The 17,287-nt window shown below is 38.3% G+C and overlaps 1 protein-coding gene across 9 annotated transcripts in view; it reads right to left on the bottom strand.

The window, feature by feature from the left end:
- Positions 1–17,287, bottom strand: part of LOC114669580 (extracellular calcium-sensing receptor-like) — a 116,637-nt gene that overhangs the window by 64,526 nt on the left and 34,824 nt on the right. For 2 of the 9 annotated variants that reach the window (XM_051923767.1, XM_051923768.1), the window contains exons 4-5: positions 14,877–15,104; positions 14,296–14,419 (exon numbers count right to left, since the gene is read on the bottom strand). The exons of 4 other annotated variants lie outside the window; for them this stretch is intronic. In XM_051923767.1, coding sequence (XP_051779727.1) covers positions 14,296–14,419; positions 14,877–15,104 — 352 coding nt within the window. Of the gene's footprint in view, positions 1–10,149; positions 10,670–11,198; positions 11,236–14,295; positions 14,420–14,876; positions 15,105–17,287 lie in introns of those variants that run through there. 3 more of the 9 variants (XM_051923766.1, XM_051923762.1, XM_051923760.1) reach the window with 3 other exon arrangements.

Genomic DNA, 17,287 nt, shown 5'->3' with positions numbered 1-17,287 from the left:
TTAATAATTAAAAAATACCCTCCTACAATTTACTTGAAAAGCTTTCCACATAAAATTGTTCACTTTTCATTGTGAGCTGGGGGGCTGATCACACCCCTACAGGTTACGGATGCTTCTCAAAAAAATGCGGAAAGACTATCTTCACATTGCTGTCTTGCTTGCTGGGCTTACTTGCGGCTAATCTATTGTGTGATCCACGCGGTACTTTGGATACTTAAAAGTCCGAACAGCTCCTATCAGTTTTTGTTTTGTTTGCTTTTCTCTCTCTCTCTCTCTCTGACCTTCCCTGCTCTTGACAGGCACTCCTTTGAAGAGGAAGATATGTTTGCACTCTTTTAATTGTGAGACGGAACTGTCATCTCCGTGTTGTCAAGGAGCACGTTTAAACTTTTGAAAAAGAGACATGTGTGTTTGCAGTGCTTGAATAAAGTTCTTGTCTCTACAACCTCCTGTGTTTCTGTACGCATCTGTGACCCAAGAGTGACATCATAAATAACAAATAACTGCTTATATCAGTGATCTTTCTGGTGCTTTCTGGAGTTCATAGTTTTGCAGAGTCAAAAACAAGGCAGATTTTTTTTCGGTTCATGTTGGAGATGGACGTCTGAAATGGAACTCCATTAGCAGTGGTTATTTTTCCTTTTTTTTATCATCCCGAGGTATCCTGTATTTACTCAACCTGAGGGGCTTCAATTGCAGTATATGCAAGTATATATAAGCATGAGTGGCAGGAAAAAAGTCTCCCTGGACCTGATGCTTAAGTATTGCCTCCAGCCTTGAACAAACGTGGGAGCAAAAGTGCAAGTGAGTCAGGCCAGAAGAAATTGTTGATTCCAGAAGGCTCATTGAAACTCAAAATGGCCTTATTCTCCGCACTGTCAACTACCCACCGTGAATCAGCGGGAACAACAAATCCAACTGGGCTTGCTACTCTACCAGCAGAGCATGGAGAAGACCAAAACTAACAGTCTGAGCTGAAGGTAACAATCATTGAAATGACCACTGCAAAAACTACCCCACTTGGTGCATCATACAGACTAATCTCACTTCTGAATAATGATGTTAAGATACTCTCCAAAGTTCTAGCTAGAAGGATTGAGAAAGTGCTCCCTTCAGTAATATCACAAGACCAAACCGGATTTATTAAAGCTAGACACTTAGCTTCCCATCTTCGACACCTATTTAATGTGATATATTCACCCATAAAGTCTAACACTCTGGAGATCTTACTATTTTTGGATGCAGAAAAAGCCTTTGATATGGTTGAATGGGATTACCTATTCACTACTTTGCATAAATGTGGGTTTGGCCCTAACATATGTGCTTGGATCAAACTGCTGTATACCAGTCCAGAAGCTTCAGTTTGTATTAACATTATTTCGGACTACTTCAAACTAGTACTAGTTTGTTTAACATATAAAGCATTAAATGGCCAAAGTCCGGCTTACTTGTCGGAACTTATCATGACTTACAAACCAGAGCGCACATTAAGATCTCAAAATGCCGGTCTGCTTATGACTCCAAGGATTAATAAAATAACAATGGGAGGCCGAGCTTTTAGTTACAGGGCCCCTAAACTGTGGAATGGTCTGCCTGCTACTATAAGAGATGCCCCTTTGGTCTCAGTTTTTAAATCCCGGCTGAAGACTCACTACTTCAGTTTAGCATATCCTGACTAGAGCTGCTGATTAACTGTACAGACTGCATCTCTGTTGTTAGTCATTAGCACTAAAACATAAGTAACATGATAGTTATAATTGGATACTAACCCTCACCTATTCTGTTTCTCTTCTCTGTACTCAAATGTGGCACCTGGTGACACGACCCACCTGCCAAGTTGTTTTGCCTGCCCAAGGTAAAGTCATCCCTGATGGAGGATCGCAGGAATCATGGGAAGGAGGGGTCCTTTCATCAGATTGGCTGACCCAGTGCTGTTTCAGCTATGGAATGGCCAAGTGGGGGAGGCAGCCTGATGGATGAGGTCTCCAGGACTCTAAATATATCCAAATCTTCTTATGTGATATCATTTACTGTTAAATTCTGTTCCGTACTTCTAAAATTTTTATTTTTATACTGTATTGAGGATTTATTCTGTTCTGTGTATTGTATTGTATTGTATCGACCCCCTTCTTTTTGACACCCACTGCACGTCCAACCTACCTGGAAAGAGGTCTCTCTTTGAACTGCCTTTCCCAAGGTTTCTCCCATTTTTCCCTACAAGGTTTTTTTGGAAGTTTTACCTTCACTTCTTAGAGAGTCAAGGCTGGGGGGCTGTCAAGAGGCAGGGCCTGTTAAAGCCCATTGCGGCACTTCTTGTGTGATTTTGGGCTATACAAAAATAAATTGTATTGTATTGTATTGTATTGTACTAGACAAGGATGCCCCTTGTCACCACTGCTATTTGCAATCACCATTGAGCCATCGGCTGTTAACTTTTGAAACGCATCAAAGAAAAAGGGGATTTTCAGAGAAGGACTTGAACAGAAAATACCGCTATATGCAGATGATATGGTACTGTATATATCAGACTCACAGACCTCTGTGCCTGTAGCTGTAAGTTCACTAGCAGAATTTCAAAAGATATCTGGACTCAAAATTAATTTGAACAAAAGTGTTCTTTTTTCCAGTGAATTCTCTAGCAAACAACATTAGATTAGACACCTTCCCTTTTATCATTGCAGATCAGTTTAAATACCTAGGATAAACATCACAAGAAATATTAAGCTTTTTTCAACAAAATTTTCCTGTCTGCTTGGAAAAACTTAACGTGCATCTCCATCTTACTTTAGCAGGGAGAATTAACACTATCAAGATGAAAATCCTCCCTAAGGTTCTGTTTCTACAGTATTTCAAAACATCCCCACATACATTAACAAATCATTTTTAAGAAATTAGATTCAATCATAACATCATTTATTTGGAATTTGAAATATCCACATATCTAAAGGGTGACTCTACAATGACCTTAACCAGAAGGTAGTATGGTTATACCTCATTTTCAATTTTATTACTAGGAGGCAAGTATACAAGTTATAAAAACCTGGACATTGACACAAAAAGATGAACACACATTAGCTTGGTCTGCAACAGAAATTAAATCTTGCAGTACTTCTTTAAATACAAGATATCATCAATATACTAACAACCCAATTGTCCTTCATTCATTCAGTTTATAGAACCAATATAGGAAGCACTTCAAGTTAGAGAATATTTTATCTGTGGCATCACTAAATGACATCCTCCTTTTTCCAACCTCTCAAACTTACACAGTTTTTAATATTTGGAAAATGTATGGGATTAAATCATTTAGAGATTTGTATATAAATAATGTCTTAGAATCCTACAAACAATTGCACTCTAAATTTAGTATCCCATCAACACAATTTTTCCACTATCTCCAAATAGGAAACTTTGCTAAATGAAATCTGCCCAATTTTCCTCACACTCCTGCCTATTTCTATTCCAGAAGAAATATTTATCAGTCTTGAAGAATCAGACAGCATTTCTGTAATATATAAAAGCATTTTAAAGTCCCTTCCTTTTAAAGATCCCAGAACACAGTGAGAAAAGGATTCCTTATTCTACATTTCAGAAAAGGAGTGGAAGGCATCCATGCACAAAATTCACTCTATCTCCATATGCGCAAAGCATTCAATTATTCAACTTAAAATCTTTTATCGAGCACATCTGTCTCATTCAAAATTGTTCAAAATGTTTCCAGGGTAAGATCCAACCTGCGAACTTTGCAATCGAGCTCCAGCTTCACTGGGCCACATGTTTTGGGCATGTACCAAATAAACATAATTCTGGACAAAATTTTTTAAATGCCTATCAGACAGCCTTGGTGTCACAATCACTCCTAATCCATTACTAGCTTTGTTTTGCTATAAACCCAGATGGGCTTAAAGTAGAGAAGGACAAACAAACTGTACAAACTGTAATTGCCTTTACTTCACTATTAGCACTGTCACACACACGTGCTTAGAGGACAGTCAAAAGGCTTGATTGTGCGTTAAGGAACAAAGGATGGGGGACTGAAACGAGGCACTAATGTTTTTCTCTCCTTCATTCTACAGAAAAACAACTGAATAAAGCATTCTACCGGTCAAAACATTCCGTCCATGCAAAAGACTCCTCTTCCGGCTCCGTGGAGTTACCGCACTTCCGGATTCCCCCCCATGACTTCAGTTCCATACCTCTGCTTCTGATGTCATCTCCGGCCACTACTATAAACATCAGCTCCATTATTGTCCTCACCTCCTCCCTGCTAATTGGACTTCCTTTACTGGTTCCATAAAAGTGCCAAGAACTCACTTTATTTGGTCAAATGTCTTTTATTTGTTTTACCCTATTTCTGAGCTGTACCTTTCAGCCAGTATATGGGGAGTCTCCCCAACACTTAACTTATGTCTCTGTGCGCTTATTTTATCACAGTTTGGTGTAGTCAGCAGGATTCATTGTTCACATAATGTCTGAAGAACAGGACCTCAATACTGTGCTTGGAACCATATTGACAGAGCTGCAGACGGTAAAACTGCAACTAGGAGAGACCCGTATATAGTTGGCGGAAACAGAGGCCCAAGGCACTGCTGCAGGAGTGGTAAAGCCAGAGGCTGCTCTACCTTCAAGCTACTAGCAGAGGAGGATGACATTGAGTCGTCTTTACTTATTTTTGAGCACACTGCTGCATGTAATATTTGGCAAGGTTGAAGAGGGCGAACATACTTGTGCTATACTTGAAAGGTGCAGCAGACTTGTCATGATCTTCACGATCCCCACTTTGTATTAAAAAATGATCTAGAGAGAGGTGAGGTCCCTGTTACTAGAACCCCAAACTTACCAGCGGGAGGTTTGTGAACTGGCACATACCCACCTCCTAGGCGCCCATGTAGGGGCTGATAAAACACTATAGAGGATTAAACTCCGGTTCTTTTGGCCTGGGATAAATGAGGAGGTCCGTTGATTGTTCACTTCTTGCCCCAAGTGTCAGCTTCAACAGATTCCTCAAAGGGACTGTGCTCATTCCTCTTCCCTTAAAAGATGTCCCATTTGAACAAATCGGGATCCATCTCGTTGGCCCCTTGGAGCCTTCGGCTAAAGGACATATATATATACTTGTCATAGTAGATTACACTACTTGCTATCCAGAGGCCATTCCCCTACGTATGGCTACTTCGAAAAATATCACTTGGGAACTTGATGGGGTCTTTGCAAGAGTAGGAATCCCAAAGGAAGTCCTTACGGACCAGGGAACTTCTTTCACCTTGGAGACGTTCAGGGAGGTCACTAAGTTATTGCATATTAAGCATCTTAAAACTGCTGTCTGTCATCCCCAAACAGATTGGCTGGTAGAAAGATTCAATCAAACCCTTAAAGAGATGCTCTGCAAGGTAGATAGCGAGGATGGGAGGAACTGGGATCAGCTACTCCTCCTCATCCTTTTTGCATACTGGGAGGTGCCACAAGCCTCTACAGGGTTTTCCCAGTTTGAGTTATTATACAGACGACAACCCCGAGGAATCCATCCATCCATTATCCAACTCGCTATATCCTAACTACAGGGTCACGGGGTCTGCTGGAGCCAATCCCAGCCAACACAGGGCGCAAGGCAGGAAACAAACGCCGGGCAGGGCGTTAGCCCACCACAGGGCACACACACACCCACACACCAAGCACACACTAGGGACAATTTAGGATCGCCAATGCACCTAACCTGCATGTCTTTGGACTGTGGGAGGAAACCGGAGCACCCGGCGGAAACCCACGCAGACACGGGGAGAACATGCAAACTACATGTGGGTAGGACCCGGGAAGTGAACCCGAGTCACCTGACTGCGAGGCAGCAGCACAACCACTGTGCCACTGTGACCCCAAGGTATATTAGATATATTAAAAGAAGGATGGGAAGAAGAGGCAATCCCATCTACAAGTATATTAAAATATATTGTGCAATTACGCGAAAGATTGGTGAAAATTAAACCTATACTAAAAGAACATATGGATAAGGCTCAAACAATGCAAGCACAGAATTATAACAGAAACTCAGTTCTCAGGGAATTCCTCCCAGGAGATCAAATATTGGTCCTCATTCCCACTTCACATTCAAAGTTATTGGCTCATTGGCAGGGCTGTTACGAGATTAAAGAGAGTAAAGGTGTCGTTGATTATTTGGTTAAACAACCAAACCTTCGACTGGGACAGCGGATTTATCACGTCAACCTGTTGAAACCTGTGGAAGGAAAGGGAAGCCGATCCCTCCTCCAGTCAACCCCGCTCCCTTTTCTCGTTTAAACCAGCAATTAATCTTGGTACTAATTTGATCTTCCAACAAAAACAGGAGCTGGAATCAGCTTTCCTGTCTGTCCCTGAAGTGGTTAGTGAGGTAGCTGGCCAGACTTCACTGATTAATCATGACATTGTCATGGAATCTTTGGTATTTGTCAGAGAATGCCCCTACCTCCTCCCGGAAGCAAAACAGAACAAAGTAGAGTTAGAGGTCAAGCGAATGTTGGAACTGGGCGTAACTGAAGAAAGCCAAAGCCCCTGGCCCAGCCCAAACGTATTGGTCTCTAAACCAAATTGAAGTAGGAGGTTCTCTAACAACTTCCGACGTCTCAATCAATCATGCCCATTCATTCTGAACTGTCCCAGACCAATCACCAAGTGGAAGATACAGGTCTTTTTGGACTTAGCCAGCTACTACTGTCGGTTTGTGCCTCGCTTCTCAGAGAGAGCTACACCCTTGACCAATTGTACAAAGAAGAGGGCCCCTTTGCATGTGGTATGGGATCAAGAAGCTGAACTCTCATTCCGTGACTTGAAAGATGCCCTTACTTCAGCACCTGTATTAAAAACTTCTGATTTTAATTATCCCCTCTAGAGCATATCTCCACCTCTCCAGGGTCTCCTCAACCTGCTCCCTTCTCTCGCTACAAATCACGATGTCATCAGCAAACATCATAGTCCAAGGGAACTCCTGTCTAAACTCATCTCTCAACCTGTCCATCACCATTGCAAATAAGAAAGGGCTCAGAGCCAATCACTGATGTAATCCCACCTCCATGTTGAATGCATTCGTCACTCCTACCGCAGACCTCACCACTGTTACACGTCCCTCCCTTGTACATACTTTTCTGCCACCCCCGACTTCCTCATACAATACCACAACTTCTCTCGAGGCACCCTGTCGTATGCTTTCTTCAGGTCCACAAAGACACAATGCAACTCCTTCTGGCCTTCTCTATACTTCTCCATTAACACCCTCAGAGCAAACATTGCATCTGTTGTGCTCTTTATTGGCATGAAACCATACTGATCACTAATCATCACCTCCCTTCTTAACCTAGCTTCCACTACTCTTTCCCATAACTTCATGCCATGGCTCGTCAGTTTTATCCCCCTGTAGTTACTACAGCTCTGCACATCCCCCTTATTCTTAAAAATCAGTATCATTACACTCCTTCTCCACTCCTCAGGCATCCTCTCACTTTCCAAGATTCCATTAAACAATCTGGTTAAAAACTCCACTGCCATCTCTCCTAAACACCTCCATGCTTCCACAGGTATGTCATCTGGATCAACGACCTTTCCATTCTTCATCCTTTTCATAGCTGTCCTTACTTTCTTCTTGCTAATCTGTTGTACTTCCTGATTCACTATCTCCACATCATCCAACCTTCTCTCTCTCTAATTCTTTTCATCTATCAGTCTCTCAAAGTACTCTTTCCATCTTCTCAACAGACCTTCCTTACTTGTGAGTATGCTTCAATCTTTATCCTTTATGACCCTAACCTGCTGCACATCTTTCCCAGCTCGGTACCTCTGTCTAGCCAATCGGTATAGGTCTTTTTCTCCCTCCCTAGTGTCCAACCTCTCATACAACTCATCATATGCCTTTTCTTTAACCTTCGCCATCTCTCTCTTCACCTTGCGCCTTTTCTCCTTGTACTCTTGTCTACTTTCTGCATCTCTCTGACTATCCCACTTCTTCACCATCCTCTTCCTCTGTATACTCTTTTGTACTTCCCCATTCCACCACCAGGTTTCCTTTTCGTCCTTCCTCTGTCCAGATGTCATGCCAAGCACCCTTCTTGCTGTCATCCTTACTACTTCTGCTGTAGTTGCCCAGCTGTCTGGTAACTCTTCATTGCCACTCAGTGCCTGTCTTACCTCCTCCATAAACTCAACCTGCAGTCTTCCTTTTTCAACTTCTACCATTTGATCCTTGGCTCTGCCCTCACTATCCTCCTCTTCTTGATCTCCAACATCATCCTACAGACCACCATCCTATGCTGTCTAAATCTGCTTTCCCTTGCCACTACTTTGCAGTCTTTAATCCCCTTCAGATTGACTCTTCTGCATGTATGTCACTCTATGTTCCTCCCTCTTCTTAAAATACATATTCACCACAGCCATACAAATCCTTTGTGCAAAAGCCACTATCATCTGAACTTCTTCATTCCTCCCTTTCACACCATACCTACCCATCACCTCCTCGTTTCCTCTGTTTCCTTCACCAACATGTCCATTGAAATCTGCTCCACTCATCAGTTTCTATCCCTTGGGTACACTGTACATCACTTCATCCAACTCACTCCAGAAATCTTCTTTTTCATCCATTGCACACTGAACTTGTGGGGCATATGCACTAACAACATACATCACCACACCTCCAATATCAAGCTTCATAATCATTACTCTGTCTGACACTCTTTTCACTTCCAAAACACTCTTGACATACTGTTCCTTCAGAATAACCCCTACTCTATTTAATTTCAGAAATGATATGCTATTTAATTTATTGTTAAGAATACAGTACACCCCCAAAATGTGTGGCGGTTACATTCCTAGAGCACCTGCGAATTGTGTAAAACTGCAAATTTTGGATGTAGTTAAAAAAATGCCTACTTTTTATAGTTTAACCCTGAAATATGCCCCCAAAACACTTTAATTTCAAACTCAGCTTAATACATTACCTAAAAATAAAGAATGTAAAGGTAAACCTGTATACTGTACAGTACTGTACTGCTATGTCTCCTGCAATGCTAGAATGTAAAATACCGATGTTACCGCTATATGTACTGTAATTCATGCAAGCGCGTTTTCATTGCCAGAAGCCTTAGAATGTGCAGGGCGTTTCAGCGGTATCTTGGGGCTTTAACCCTTAAACTGACACATACTTTGGGGTTAATGCTTCCCTGAACGCCAAATACTTTTTTGCTGCACTTTAAGTAAATGTCACAATTCGCAAAGAAAAAGGAAAAGTTTAATGGAACAGATTTTTTTTCATGCAAAGAGCATAACAATTACTGCAACACTGATCATTTTACACACTGCTGATCAACTGTAAAAATTATTAAAAAAACTACTGGAACAATATGTACAAGGTGCAACTGACGCCATGGATGAAATTCAGTAAATCACCGAGCCAACTGCACTTGAACTGGCTGCACTCAAGCACACAGAGGTAAGCGCTGATGCCTGCAGGCTAGTCTAGTGCAGCAGCTCAATCCCAGGGACAGTGAGACTGCAGTGCTACAGGGTGTCACTCTTGGGTCACAGAATTGCACAGAGACACAGGAGATTGTAGAGACAGGAACTTTATTCAAACACTTCAAACAAACATGTCTCTTTCAGAAGTAAAACGAGCTCAGACTGCAGTTAGTTCTCGATTACAGAATAGACAAACATCATAGGGGAGCACAACGGGAGCGGCACCCCCAATGGGAGCAGAGGATGTCTGGGGGAGGAGAGAGAAACAAAGTCTTTAAATGGGATGTCTTCTGCTGTAGGCACATTCACACACTAACCTTCATTCAAATATAAATGATTCAGACACAGTCCAGAACTGCTAAAAAACATAAATGTTAGAAATGTGATAAAGAAAAAAAATTCCAGATAGTATGATAATCCTCATATAGACATTGGCTATTCTATTATGCTGAATCCAGGTCTCTGAATCAGTAAAAGAAAAAGCACTAATCACTGCAACCAGATACATTTTATTTATCCATTTATTTCATTCATTTATTTATAACACACATATTACATTACTGTTGTAGTGAAAAGTAAAAAAAAAAATCCTGAGTCCTTGTTATTTTCTTCAGTAATAAGGTTTATTCTTTGAAGACCATTACAAAGTGCACACAGTATTTATCAAATTCCTAAAGTAATGGTGATTCACACTAAAACACTTCATATGTAAAACTATCAATGAACAAGAATAATTAATTTATAAATGAAAAAATACACAGAAACACATTAGAAGTGATAGATTTTTTTCTTTTCTTTATAAACAAATGTAGAAATTTAAATGTTTTTCTTAAAGTGATTTTGAGGGCACTTTTCCCATTAGATGCTTTCGAGTGTTTTGCTCAGGCTTTAATAATATGACATAACATTTGGGAACAAATATACAAAAGAGTAATCCAAAACTAGAAGCCAAAATTGCAAATATTTCAACTGCTACTGTGTATTTGCCAGGCGAACTGATATAAGCGGGGATGAAAGTGATCCAGACTGAGCAGAATATCAGCATGCTGAAAGTAATAAGCTGAGCTTCATTGAAGTTGTCTGGAAGTTTACGAGCAAGGAAAGCAAGGATGAAGCACACAGCAGAAAGAAATCCAATGTAACCGAGCATGACACAAAATGCTACCATGGACCCCACCTCACATTCTAGGATTATTTTTTCTTTGTATGATATAAAATTTTTATGAGTGAAGGGGGGTGATACAAGTAACCAAAATGTGCAAATTATAACCTGAATTATTGTGAAAGATGCAACACTCATTCTCTGCTGACAGGGGCCAAACCACTTCATGACATTACTGCCTGGTAGCGTAGCTCTGAAAGCCATTAAAACCACAAATGTTTTTGCCAGAATACAAGAGATGCAGAGTGCAAAGGTGATCCCAAAAATCGTATGTCTCAGCATACATGACCAGTCTGATGGCTGACCGATGAAAGCAAGTGAACAAAGGAAACACAGGATTAAGGAGAACAGCAGAAGAAAGCTGAGTTCTGAATTGTTGGCTCTCACAACTGGAGTATCAATGTAAAGGATGAAGATGACTGCGACACTAATGGTCATTAAAGTTCCTAGTAAAGAAAACAGGACAAGTAATGAGCCCATGATCTCTTCAAAGGAGAGGAATTCAGTATCTTTAAGGATGCATTGATTTTTGTCTTGATTTGACCTGTAGTCGAGAGGGCAGCTCATACAGTGAAGTGAATCTGTAACACAACATGAAAGTTAGTAGTTTCATAAATGTTTAATTTCCTTTAGGGCATTTGCAAGTTAACCAAAATGATTTGTGATAATTATATTAACATACATGAAAAAAATAGTTTATTGATTTGAATAATATGGATATATGGATAAGATGTGTCACTTTCAATTGAGAAGTTGTTATTAAAATATTTAGTAGTGATTCTCTGTGTTAGAGCTGAGCAATTAATAATAATAACCACAGTTGATCCACCTAATGAATATTGTACAAATTGTACTATACTACTGCACTGCTGTCTCACAGCTCCAGAAGCGCTTGAATCACTTTACTGTCACTGTTTGTGTGGTATGAGCAGGTTCTTGTAATATTCAGGTTATGAGTGGTTCCACTTGGTTTTTGTCCTTGTTTGAGTTTACAATTGGATCACATTAGTTCAGAAAATGATTGATTTATCTATGCAGAGAAAATCTGCAACAAAGCTATCACAGGAGTCACTTGGAAAAAGCTTCTGAACGATTATATGGCAGGAGTAACCAACTCTGATCCTGGAATTGTTCTAACCCAGTTGGTAATTAGGAGCCAATCCACACCAGTAACAGATCTTATTTAATTTTATGGTTTGTTGTGTTTTAACTCTACCATGTCAGTTCATTCTTAAGTCATAGTTGTTTTTTTTATAATGACACACATATCATCCAAGTGATTTTAAGTCTAAAACAGATGAGTAATTTTCAGTTCTTCACCTTGTCTTCAGTCCTTAATTAAATCAAATTGTGAGTGATGAATACACAGGGGTGAAAATGGAGACAATCTAGGTGTAGAACTGCTGGTTCCTTTGTTGCTTGCATCTTATTGCTAATAAGGAGCAATTAAAACATTGAATACAGCTGTTTAAGAATAAAATAAGCAATTAAGTGTTCAACATCTAAACAAGCGAGACAACTACAATGTAGCAGAAGAATGTCGCTTGAGCATTAAGTGATTCATCAGCAATTAGTAATTTCTCATGAAGCAATTAGGTTAGAACAAAAACCTGAAGCCACTGCAGTCCTCCAGGACTGACATTTCTCTGCCCTGATTTAAAGGGGTTGAGTCTTAAATAGCAAATAAATTAAATGAAGTTAATTAGTATCAAAAAGTAGTCACTAATAAATAGTTAGAATGAAAACCTGTAGCCACTGTGGCTGTCCAGGATCGGACCTGGCCATCCCTATCATATGGTATTAGTGACAAAAATATCCTATCTTACTCAGAAAGAAGCTTCAGAGTTGAGCAATAACAGAAGTGATTAGTCACATTTCCAATGTAAATGATGAATATGCAAGTCTGTAAATCACTTTTATGTATGATAGAAGTTCCAAATAATATCATATTAATCAATACTGTGGGCACAAGAAAAAAATATTAAAAACAGAGATAAATGACAAATTTAAAGAATATGATAGGATGTTTTACTTATCTGAACAAGCCAGAAATGACATTCTAATTGTCCAGATAAACTGAAACAACATTAGGATCAGTATCTTTTGATTGAAATTTCTGGTAATAAATTGAACTTGGTCTGAGATTCAATACCCTATTCCTCCATCTGTGTGAAAAAGATCTAACTCCACATAGAACACCACTGTATGTACAGTATGAAAGATGTCTTCCATCACATACTTCCCAAGTCTCATGCTTTGGAAACACTCCTTTCTTAAAGTCCATTGGGTCAGAATCATTACTTGGTTATCAGAAAGTTTTGGGATCACAATAATCCCTAATCCCTGATCAGGTTTATTTGGAGTGTATTTGGAGTGTATTGTTAATGAGGAATAAATTGTGATAACTTTTACCATACTCCAAGCATTCTGTTTTATCTTGATCTATTTGAAGTATCTTAACCTACCAACCATACTACAATGCCTAAAGGGTGTTCTATATTATTTAAAATTACAAAATAATAGACACCCGTGACCCTGTGTTCGGATTCAGCGGGTTGGAAAATGGATGGATGGATGGATGGATGGAAGTATTCAAAATTGGGACCATCAGTAGTCTGGTGCTGAATGTCGGTTGTTTCCTGCTTTGTGCACACAGTGCTGACAGAATTAGGTCTGGCCTCTGTTATCCTGAATTGAGTTCAGGATAAAAACATTTAAAAGAATCTGTTATCCATTATTTCTTCTGCTTTTAAAGTTTAGATGAAAACATTACAGTATAAATAGTTTTCTTTAAAACTGTTGAAAAGTATTGCCACAAAATGGACTATTGGATTTGTACTGTTGCGAGTCCAGGTGATACTGTAAGTTCTTTATTCCTTTGATTATTTCATTGGTTAAATTCCATATTACAAGAATTTACAAGATGTAACTAAGTTAATTGATAAAATATTACTTTCTTTCTTCATATTTTGAAAGTTCTTGTCTATCAAGCAGTACTGCAGTGATAGGCTCAGCATTGCAGTAAGAGGGGACTGAGCACTTTGGATGTTTACCATAGAAGTGTTCTGTAAAGAGTTTATATGTTCTCCATAAGCGTGTAAGTCTTTCCAGTTGGGATGCGACATTGATTCATATTGGTTAGTATAAATTTGTTTGGCAGAAGTGAATGTGTTTACGAGTGTGAATATGCTTGGTAAGAACCTGTATATTGTCCATGACTGGTTCATGCTTTGAACTTGTAAATAAATCATAACTCCTATTAATTATGAAATTGAAAAAGAAATAGCAAAATGAATGATATATTTGCTGCATCACATATCCACTATTCTCATTGTTGTCTATGTGGATTTTGCATGTTCTTTCTTTCTCTCTCTTTGTGAGTGTATGTGTTTATCGCACTGTGTACTGTTTTTTCTTTAATATTCACAGAGGCATGCATGTTTGGTTAATTTCTCATTTGAAACTGGCTTTGTATGTGTGATTGAGCATAATCATGAGTTGGCACCCTGTCCCACACTCTTTCCTGTCTTGTTAGAATTGGCTTCGCCCTTCTCCAACAGTGAATCTTTTTAAGAAGCTTTGAAAATGTTATGGAATTATTTCTTAAATAATAAATACACATATAGTATTTTGCTACTTACTGGTCTGATTGCTTATTTCCCCATCAGCACAAGGTATGCAGTCAAAGCAGCAAATGTGTTGGCCTTTTCTAACTGCTTTGTGCGTGCCAGGCAGACAACTTTCCGTACACACATGTACAGGTATCTCATAAAGAAAAATGGAATAATAGATAATGTGAATAAAGTTTGCAACAGCATAAAATTAGACTCCAGAAACTGTAAACCATTTTTTTCAGTGAAAAAGTTTGCTTCCCACATGCCAACCCATAACAAAAGATTTGCTAAAATACTGTTCAATACAGTCTGGAACAAACAGAAAAAAAACATTTACTATACATTAAAACATTATGATTGGAACAGAGAACAGTTCAACTACATTAATTCTCATAATTAATTTAAACAGTTCAAACCTCTCAATCTCAGTTTGCTTAAACTGAAAATGTTGACCTCCTTCCAGCCTATTTGTTTTTCAATGGACATTTTCTAGAGGTGCTGTATCTTGACTTGACCTTCTGTAATATTTCAGCTGATTTTATATTATCTGCCATTCCATTTAATTAGTGCTTAGTTTTACATTTCTGCTAATAGCAAGTTAAACTTACCTGGTTGTGACCTCCTGCCCAGACAATGCTGACATTGTTCATCTGAATTCTTTTTCCATCTGGTAACAATGGGTTATAGAAGCCAACTGTTACAAATTTTATGAGTCCCCCTTCACCATTCTGCCAATTTACCACTTCATACTTTGGTTCTGGATCACCATATGCATCAAAATAAACATTGTCTCCATAGAATGTGGTAAAGTTAACATTTTTAAGATAGTGTAAAACCTGCAAAAACATAATAATATTAGAATCAGTGGCATGGTGATCAGCACTTCAGCCTTGCACTTTAGCATAAAGATTTAAGTTTGTCTCAAAGCAGAGCTCCAGTGGTGGCAGATGTTTGTTTCAGTGTTTCAATAATGTCTTTAATTCTATATATTATTAATAACATGGAACTTGGTTTACAGAGAACATCATCAGAATGTCTTGTTGACTGGAGCTGAACACTACTGTTCAATGCCTTAGCAATTCTCTTTTAATTGTTTTCTCAAATGATTGTTAAACAAACTTTTTAAAATTAACACACAATTTGAAAAAAAATGAAATTTTACTTCCTTTTTCAGTTTCATGTCTCATTGTTAACTGGCAGAAGAAAAATTGAAAGATGCCAACAGTAGCTGTTTAAAAGTAAAATAAGCAATTAACAGTTTTTAAGTGAATCAAAATTAAAACAGTAAGTATGTCCCATTAATTTACAGCATGGGTTGGCTTCTAATTAGGACAACTGGCTAAACTGAACCCCTATAACCATATCATTCCTCCATGAATTGTTTTGATACCCTTGATGTAAACTGTTTGGATTCTTCCGTTTCTGTGTGACTTTTTTCCAGATTCTCTGGATTCCTTGCAATTTCCAAAGATAAGGTGGTTAGGCAAATAGTATATGTATAGCATATTGACCAAATACCAGACTGTGTGAATGTGTGTGACAGAACAGCTTCTGGCCATTATACATAGATAGATAGATAGATAGATAGATAGATAGATAGATAGATAGATAGATAGATAGATAGATAGATAGATAGATAGATAGATAGATAGATAGATAGATAGATAGACAGACACACACACTATGGTCTGAACACACGCACACTAGAATGGCTAAAACGATGAAGAAAATTTAAAAATAAGAAAGAAATATTCTGACTTGGCAGTCCCTGCCACAGTGCGGCATTATGCAGGCATATTGGTGTTATTAAGTAGCCCCAGCAATGTTTCTTGACCCACTTCTGTTTAATAATTTGTTTGCTGAAAGTATGCAGTGTTAGTGTGTCAGAGAGAGGCATTACTACTACCAGATCGCACCAAATAACTAAGCCTGCCCTTTTAAGTGGTTTCTCTTAAACTGATATTACCAGCCTAGCACACCATACCATAGAAAATCACCCTGGCCATCACAGAGTTGTGGAAGATGTGAAGGATATCACTACCAACATTAAAGGAATGTAGTTTCCTTAAAAAAAAGCCGTCTCTGCCTTACAAGAACAGTCAGTGATGTGGAATGTCTATTCCATGCAGTACTTTTTCATCCCTGGCACTGTTGGTAAAGGCTCAAACTATTACTTAAAAAAATGTGATAATGAAAAATTACATATTGCTATTTATTCTTTCTTCTCTCCATTAGTGTTTTCAAGTTTTAAGGTTTTTTTTAGTATTAGTTTTAAATTAGTTTTTGATTTTATGCTTTACTTTTTATTTAGTTTTGGGGTTTTTTTGCCATTTTCTAATATTAGTTTTTTAGTTTTTCATTTTTTACTTTTTATTTAGTTTTTTTTTTTTTTTTTTTCTCATAAAAAATGTCCACACCAACACAATTTTGCAAGTGTAAAACACAGTTTACTTTATAGCGGTGAAATATTTGTTGTACATGTTGTAACTATCAACTTAATCCATCCAATTTTACTGACTGTGGCATAACTCAATTTTCTGTTGATAATGTGACAGTTCAAGGCTGCCAGTATAATCAAAAAATGCAGGAATCAAATTACATGTGTGCTCTGATATCATTTGTTACTTTAACCTGCGGTAAATAGTAATTTTTTGAGATTGTCTTTGCAAGCTGTAAGATAACCATACACACTTATTTTATTATTATTATTTTTGATATCTTCTGATGCAGATTATAGGTTATCTGCCCTTTTGGAAACTTTAAATCTATATTTTCTTCAGAGAATTCACATTTGGCTAATTTTTGTAAATACTACTGAACTTACTTCTAGAGCAGTCTTAGAAATAATAGCAGAAATAGAGATGGATTTTTTTTCCATGTATATAGCTCATTTCTACATGCATACAGTTTTCAATAAATACTGAACATCTGTTATAGCAATATCTCAGATCATTCACTTAATAATCAAAATGCAAAACCTGGGGAGCTCCCTGTGAGCCTAAACTAGGAGGATGTACAG

This window comes from Erpetoichthys calabaricus, chromosome 2 (genome assembly GCF_900747795.2).
Source record: "Erpetoichthys calabaricus chromosome 2, fErpCal1.3, whole genome shotgun sequence".
Classification (NCBI taxonomy): domain Eukaryota; kingdom Metazoa; phylum Chordata; class Cladistia; order Polypteriformes; family Polypteridae; genus Erpetoichthys; species Erpetoichthys calabaricus.
This window is presented reverse-complemented; position numbering and strand designations above follow the sequence as displayed.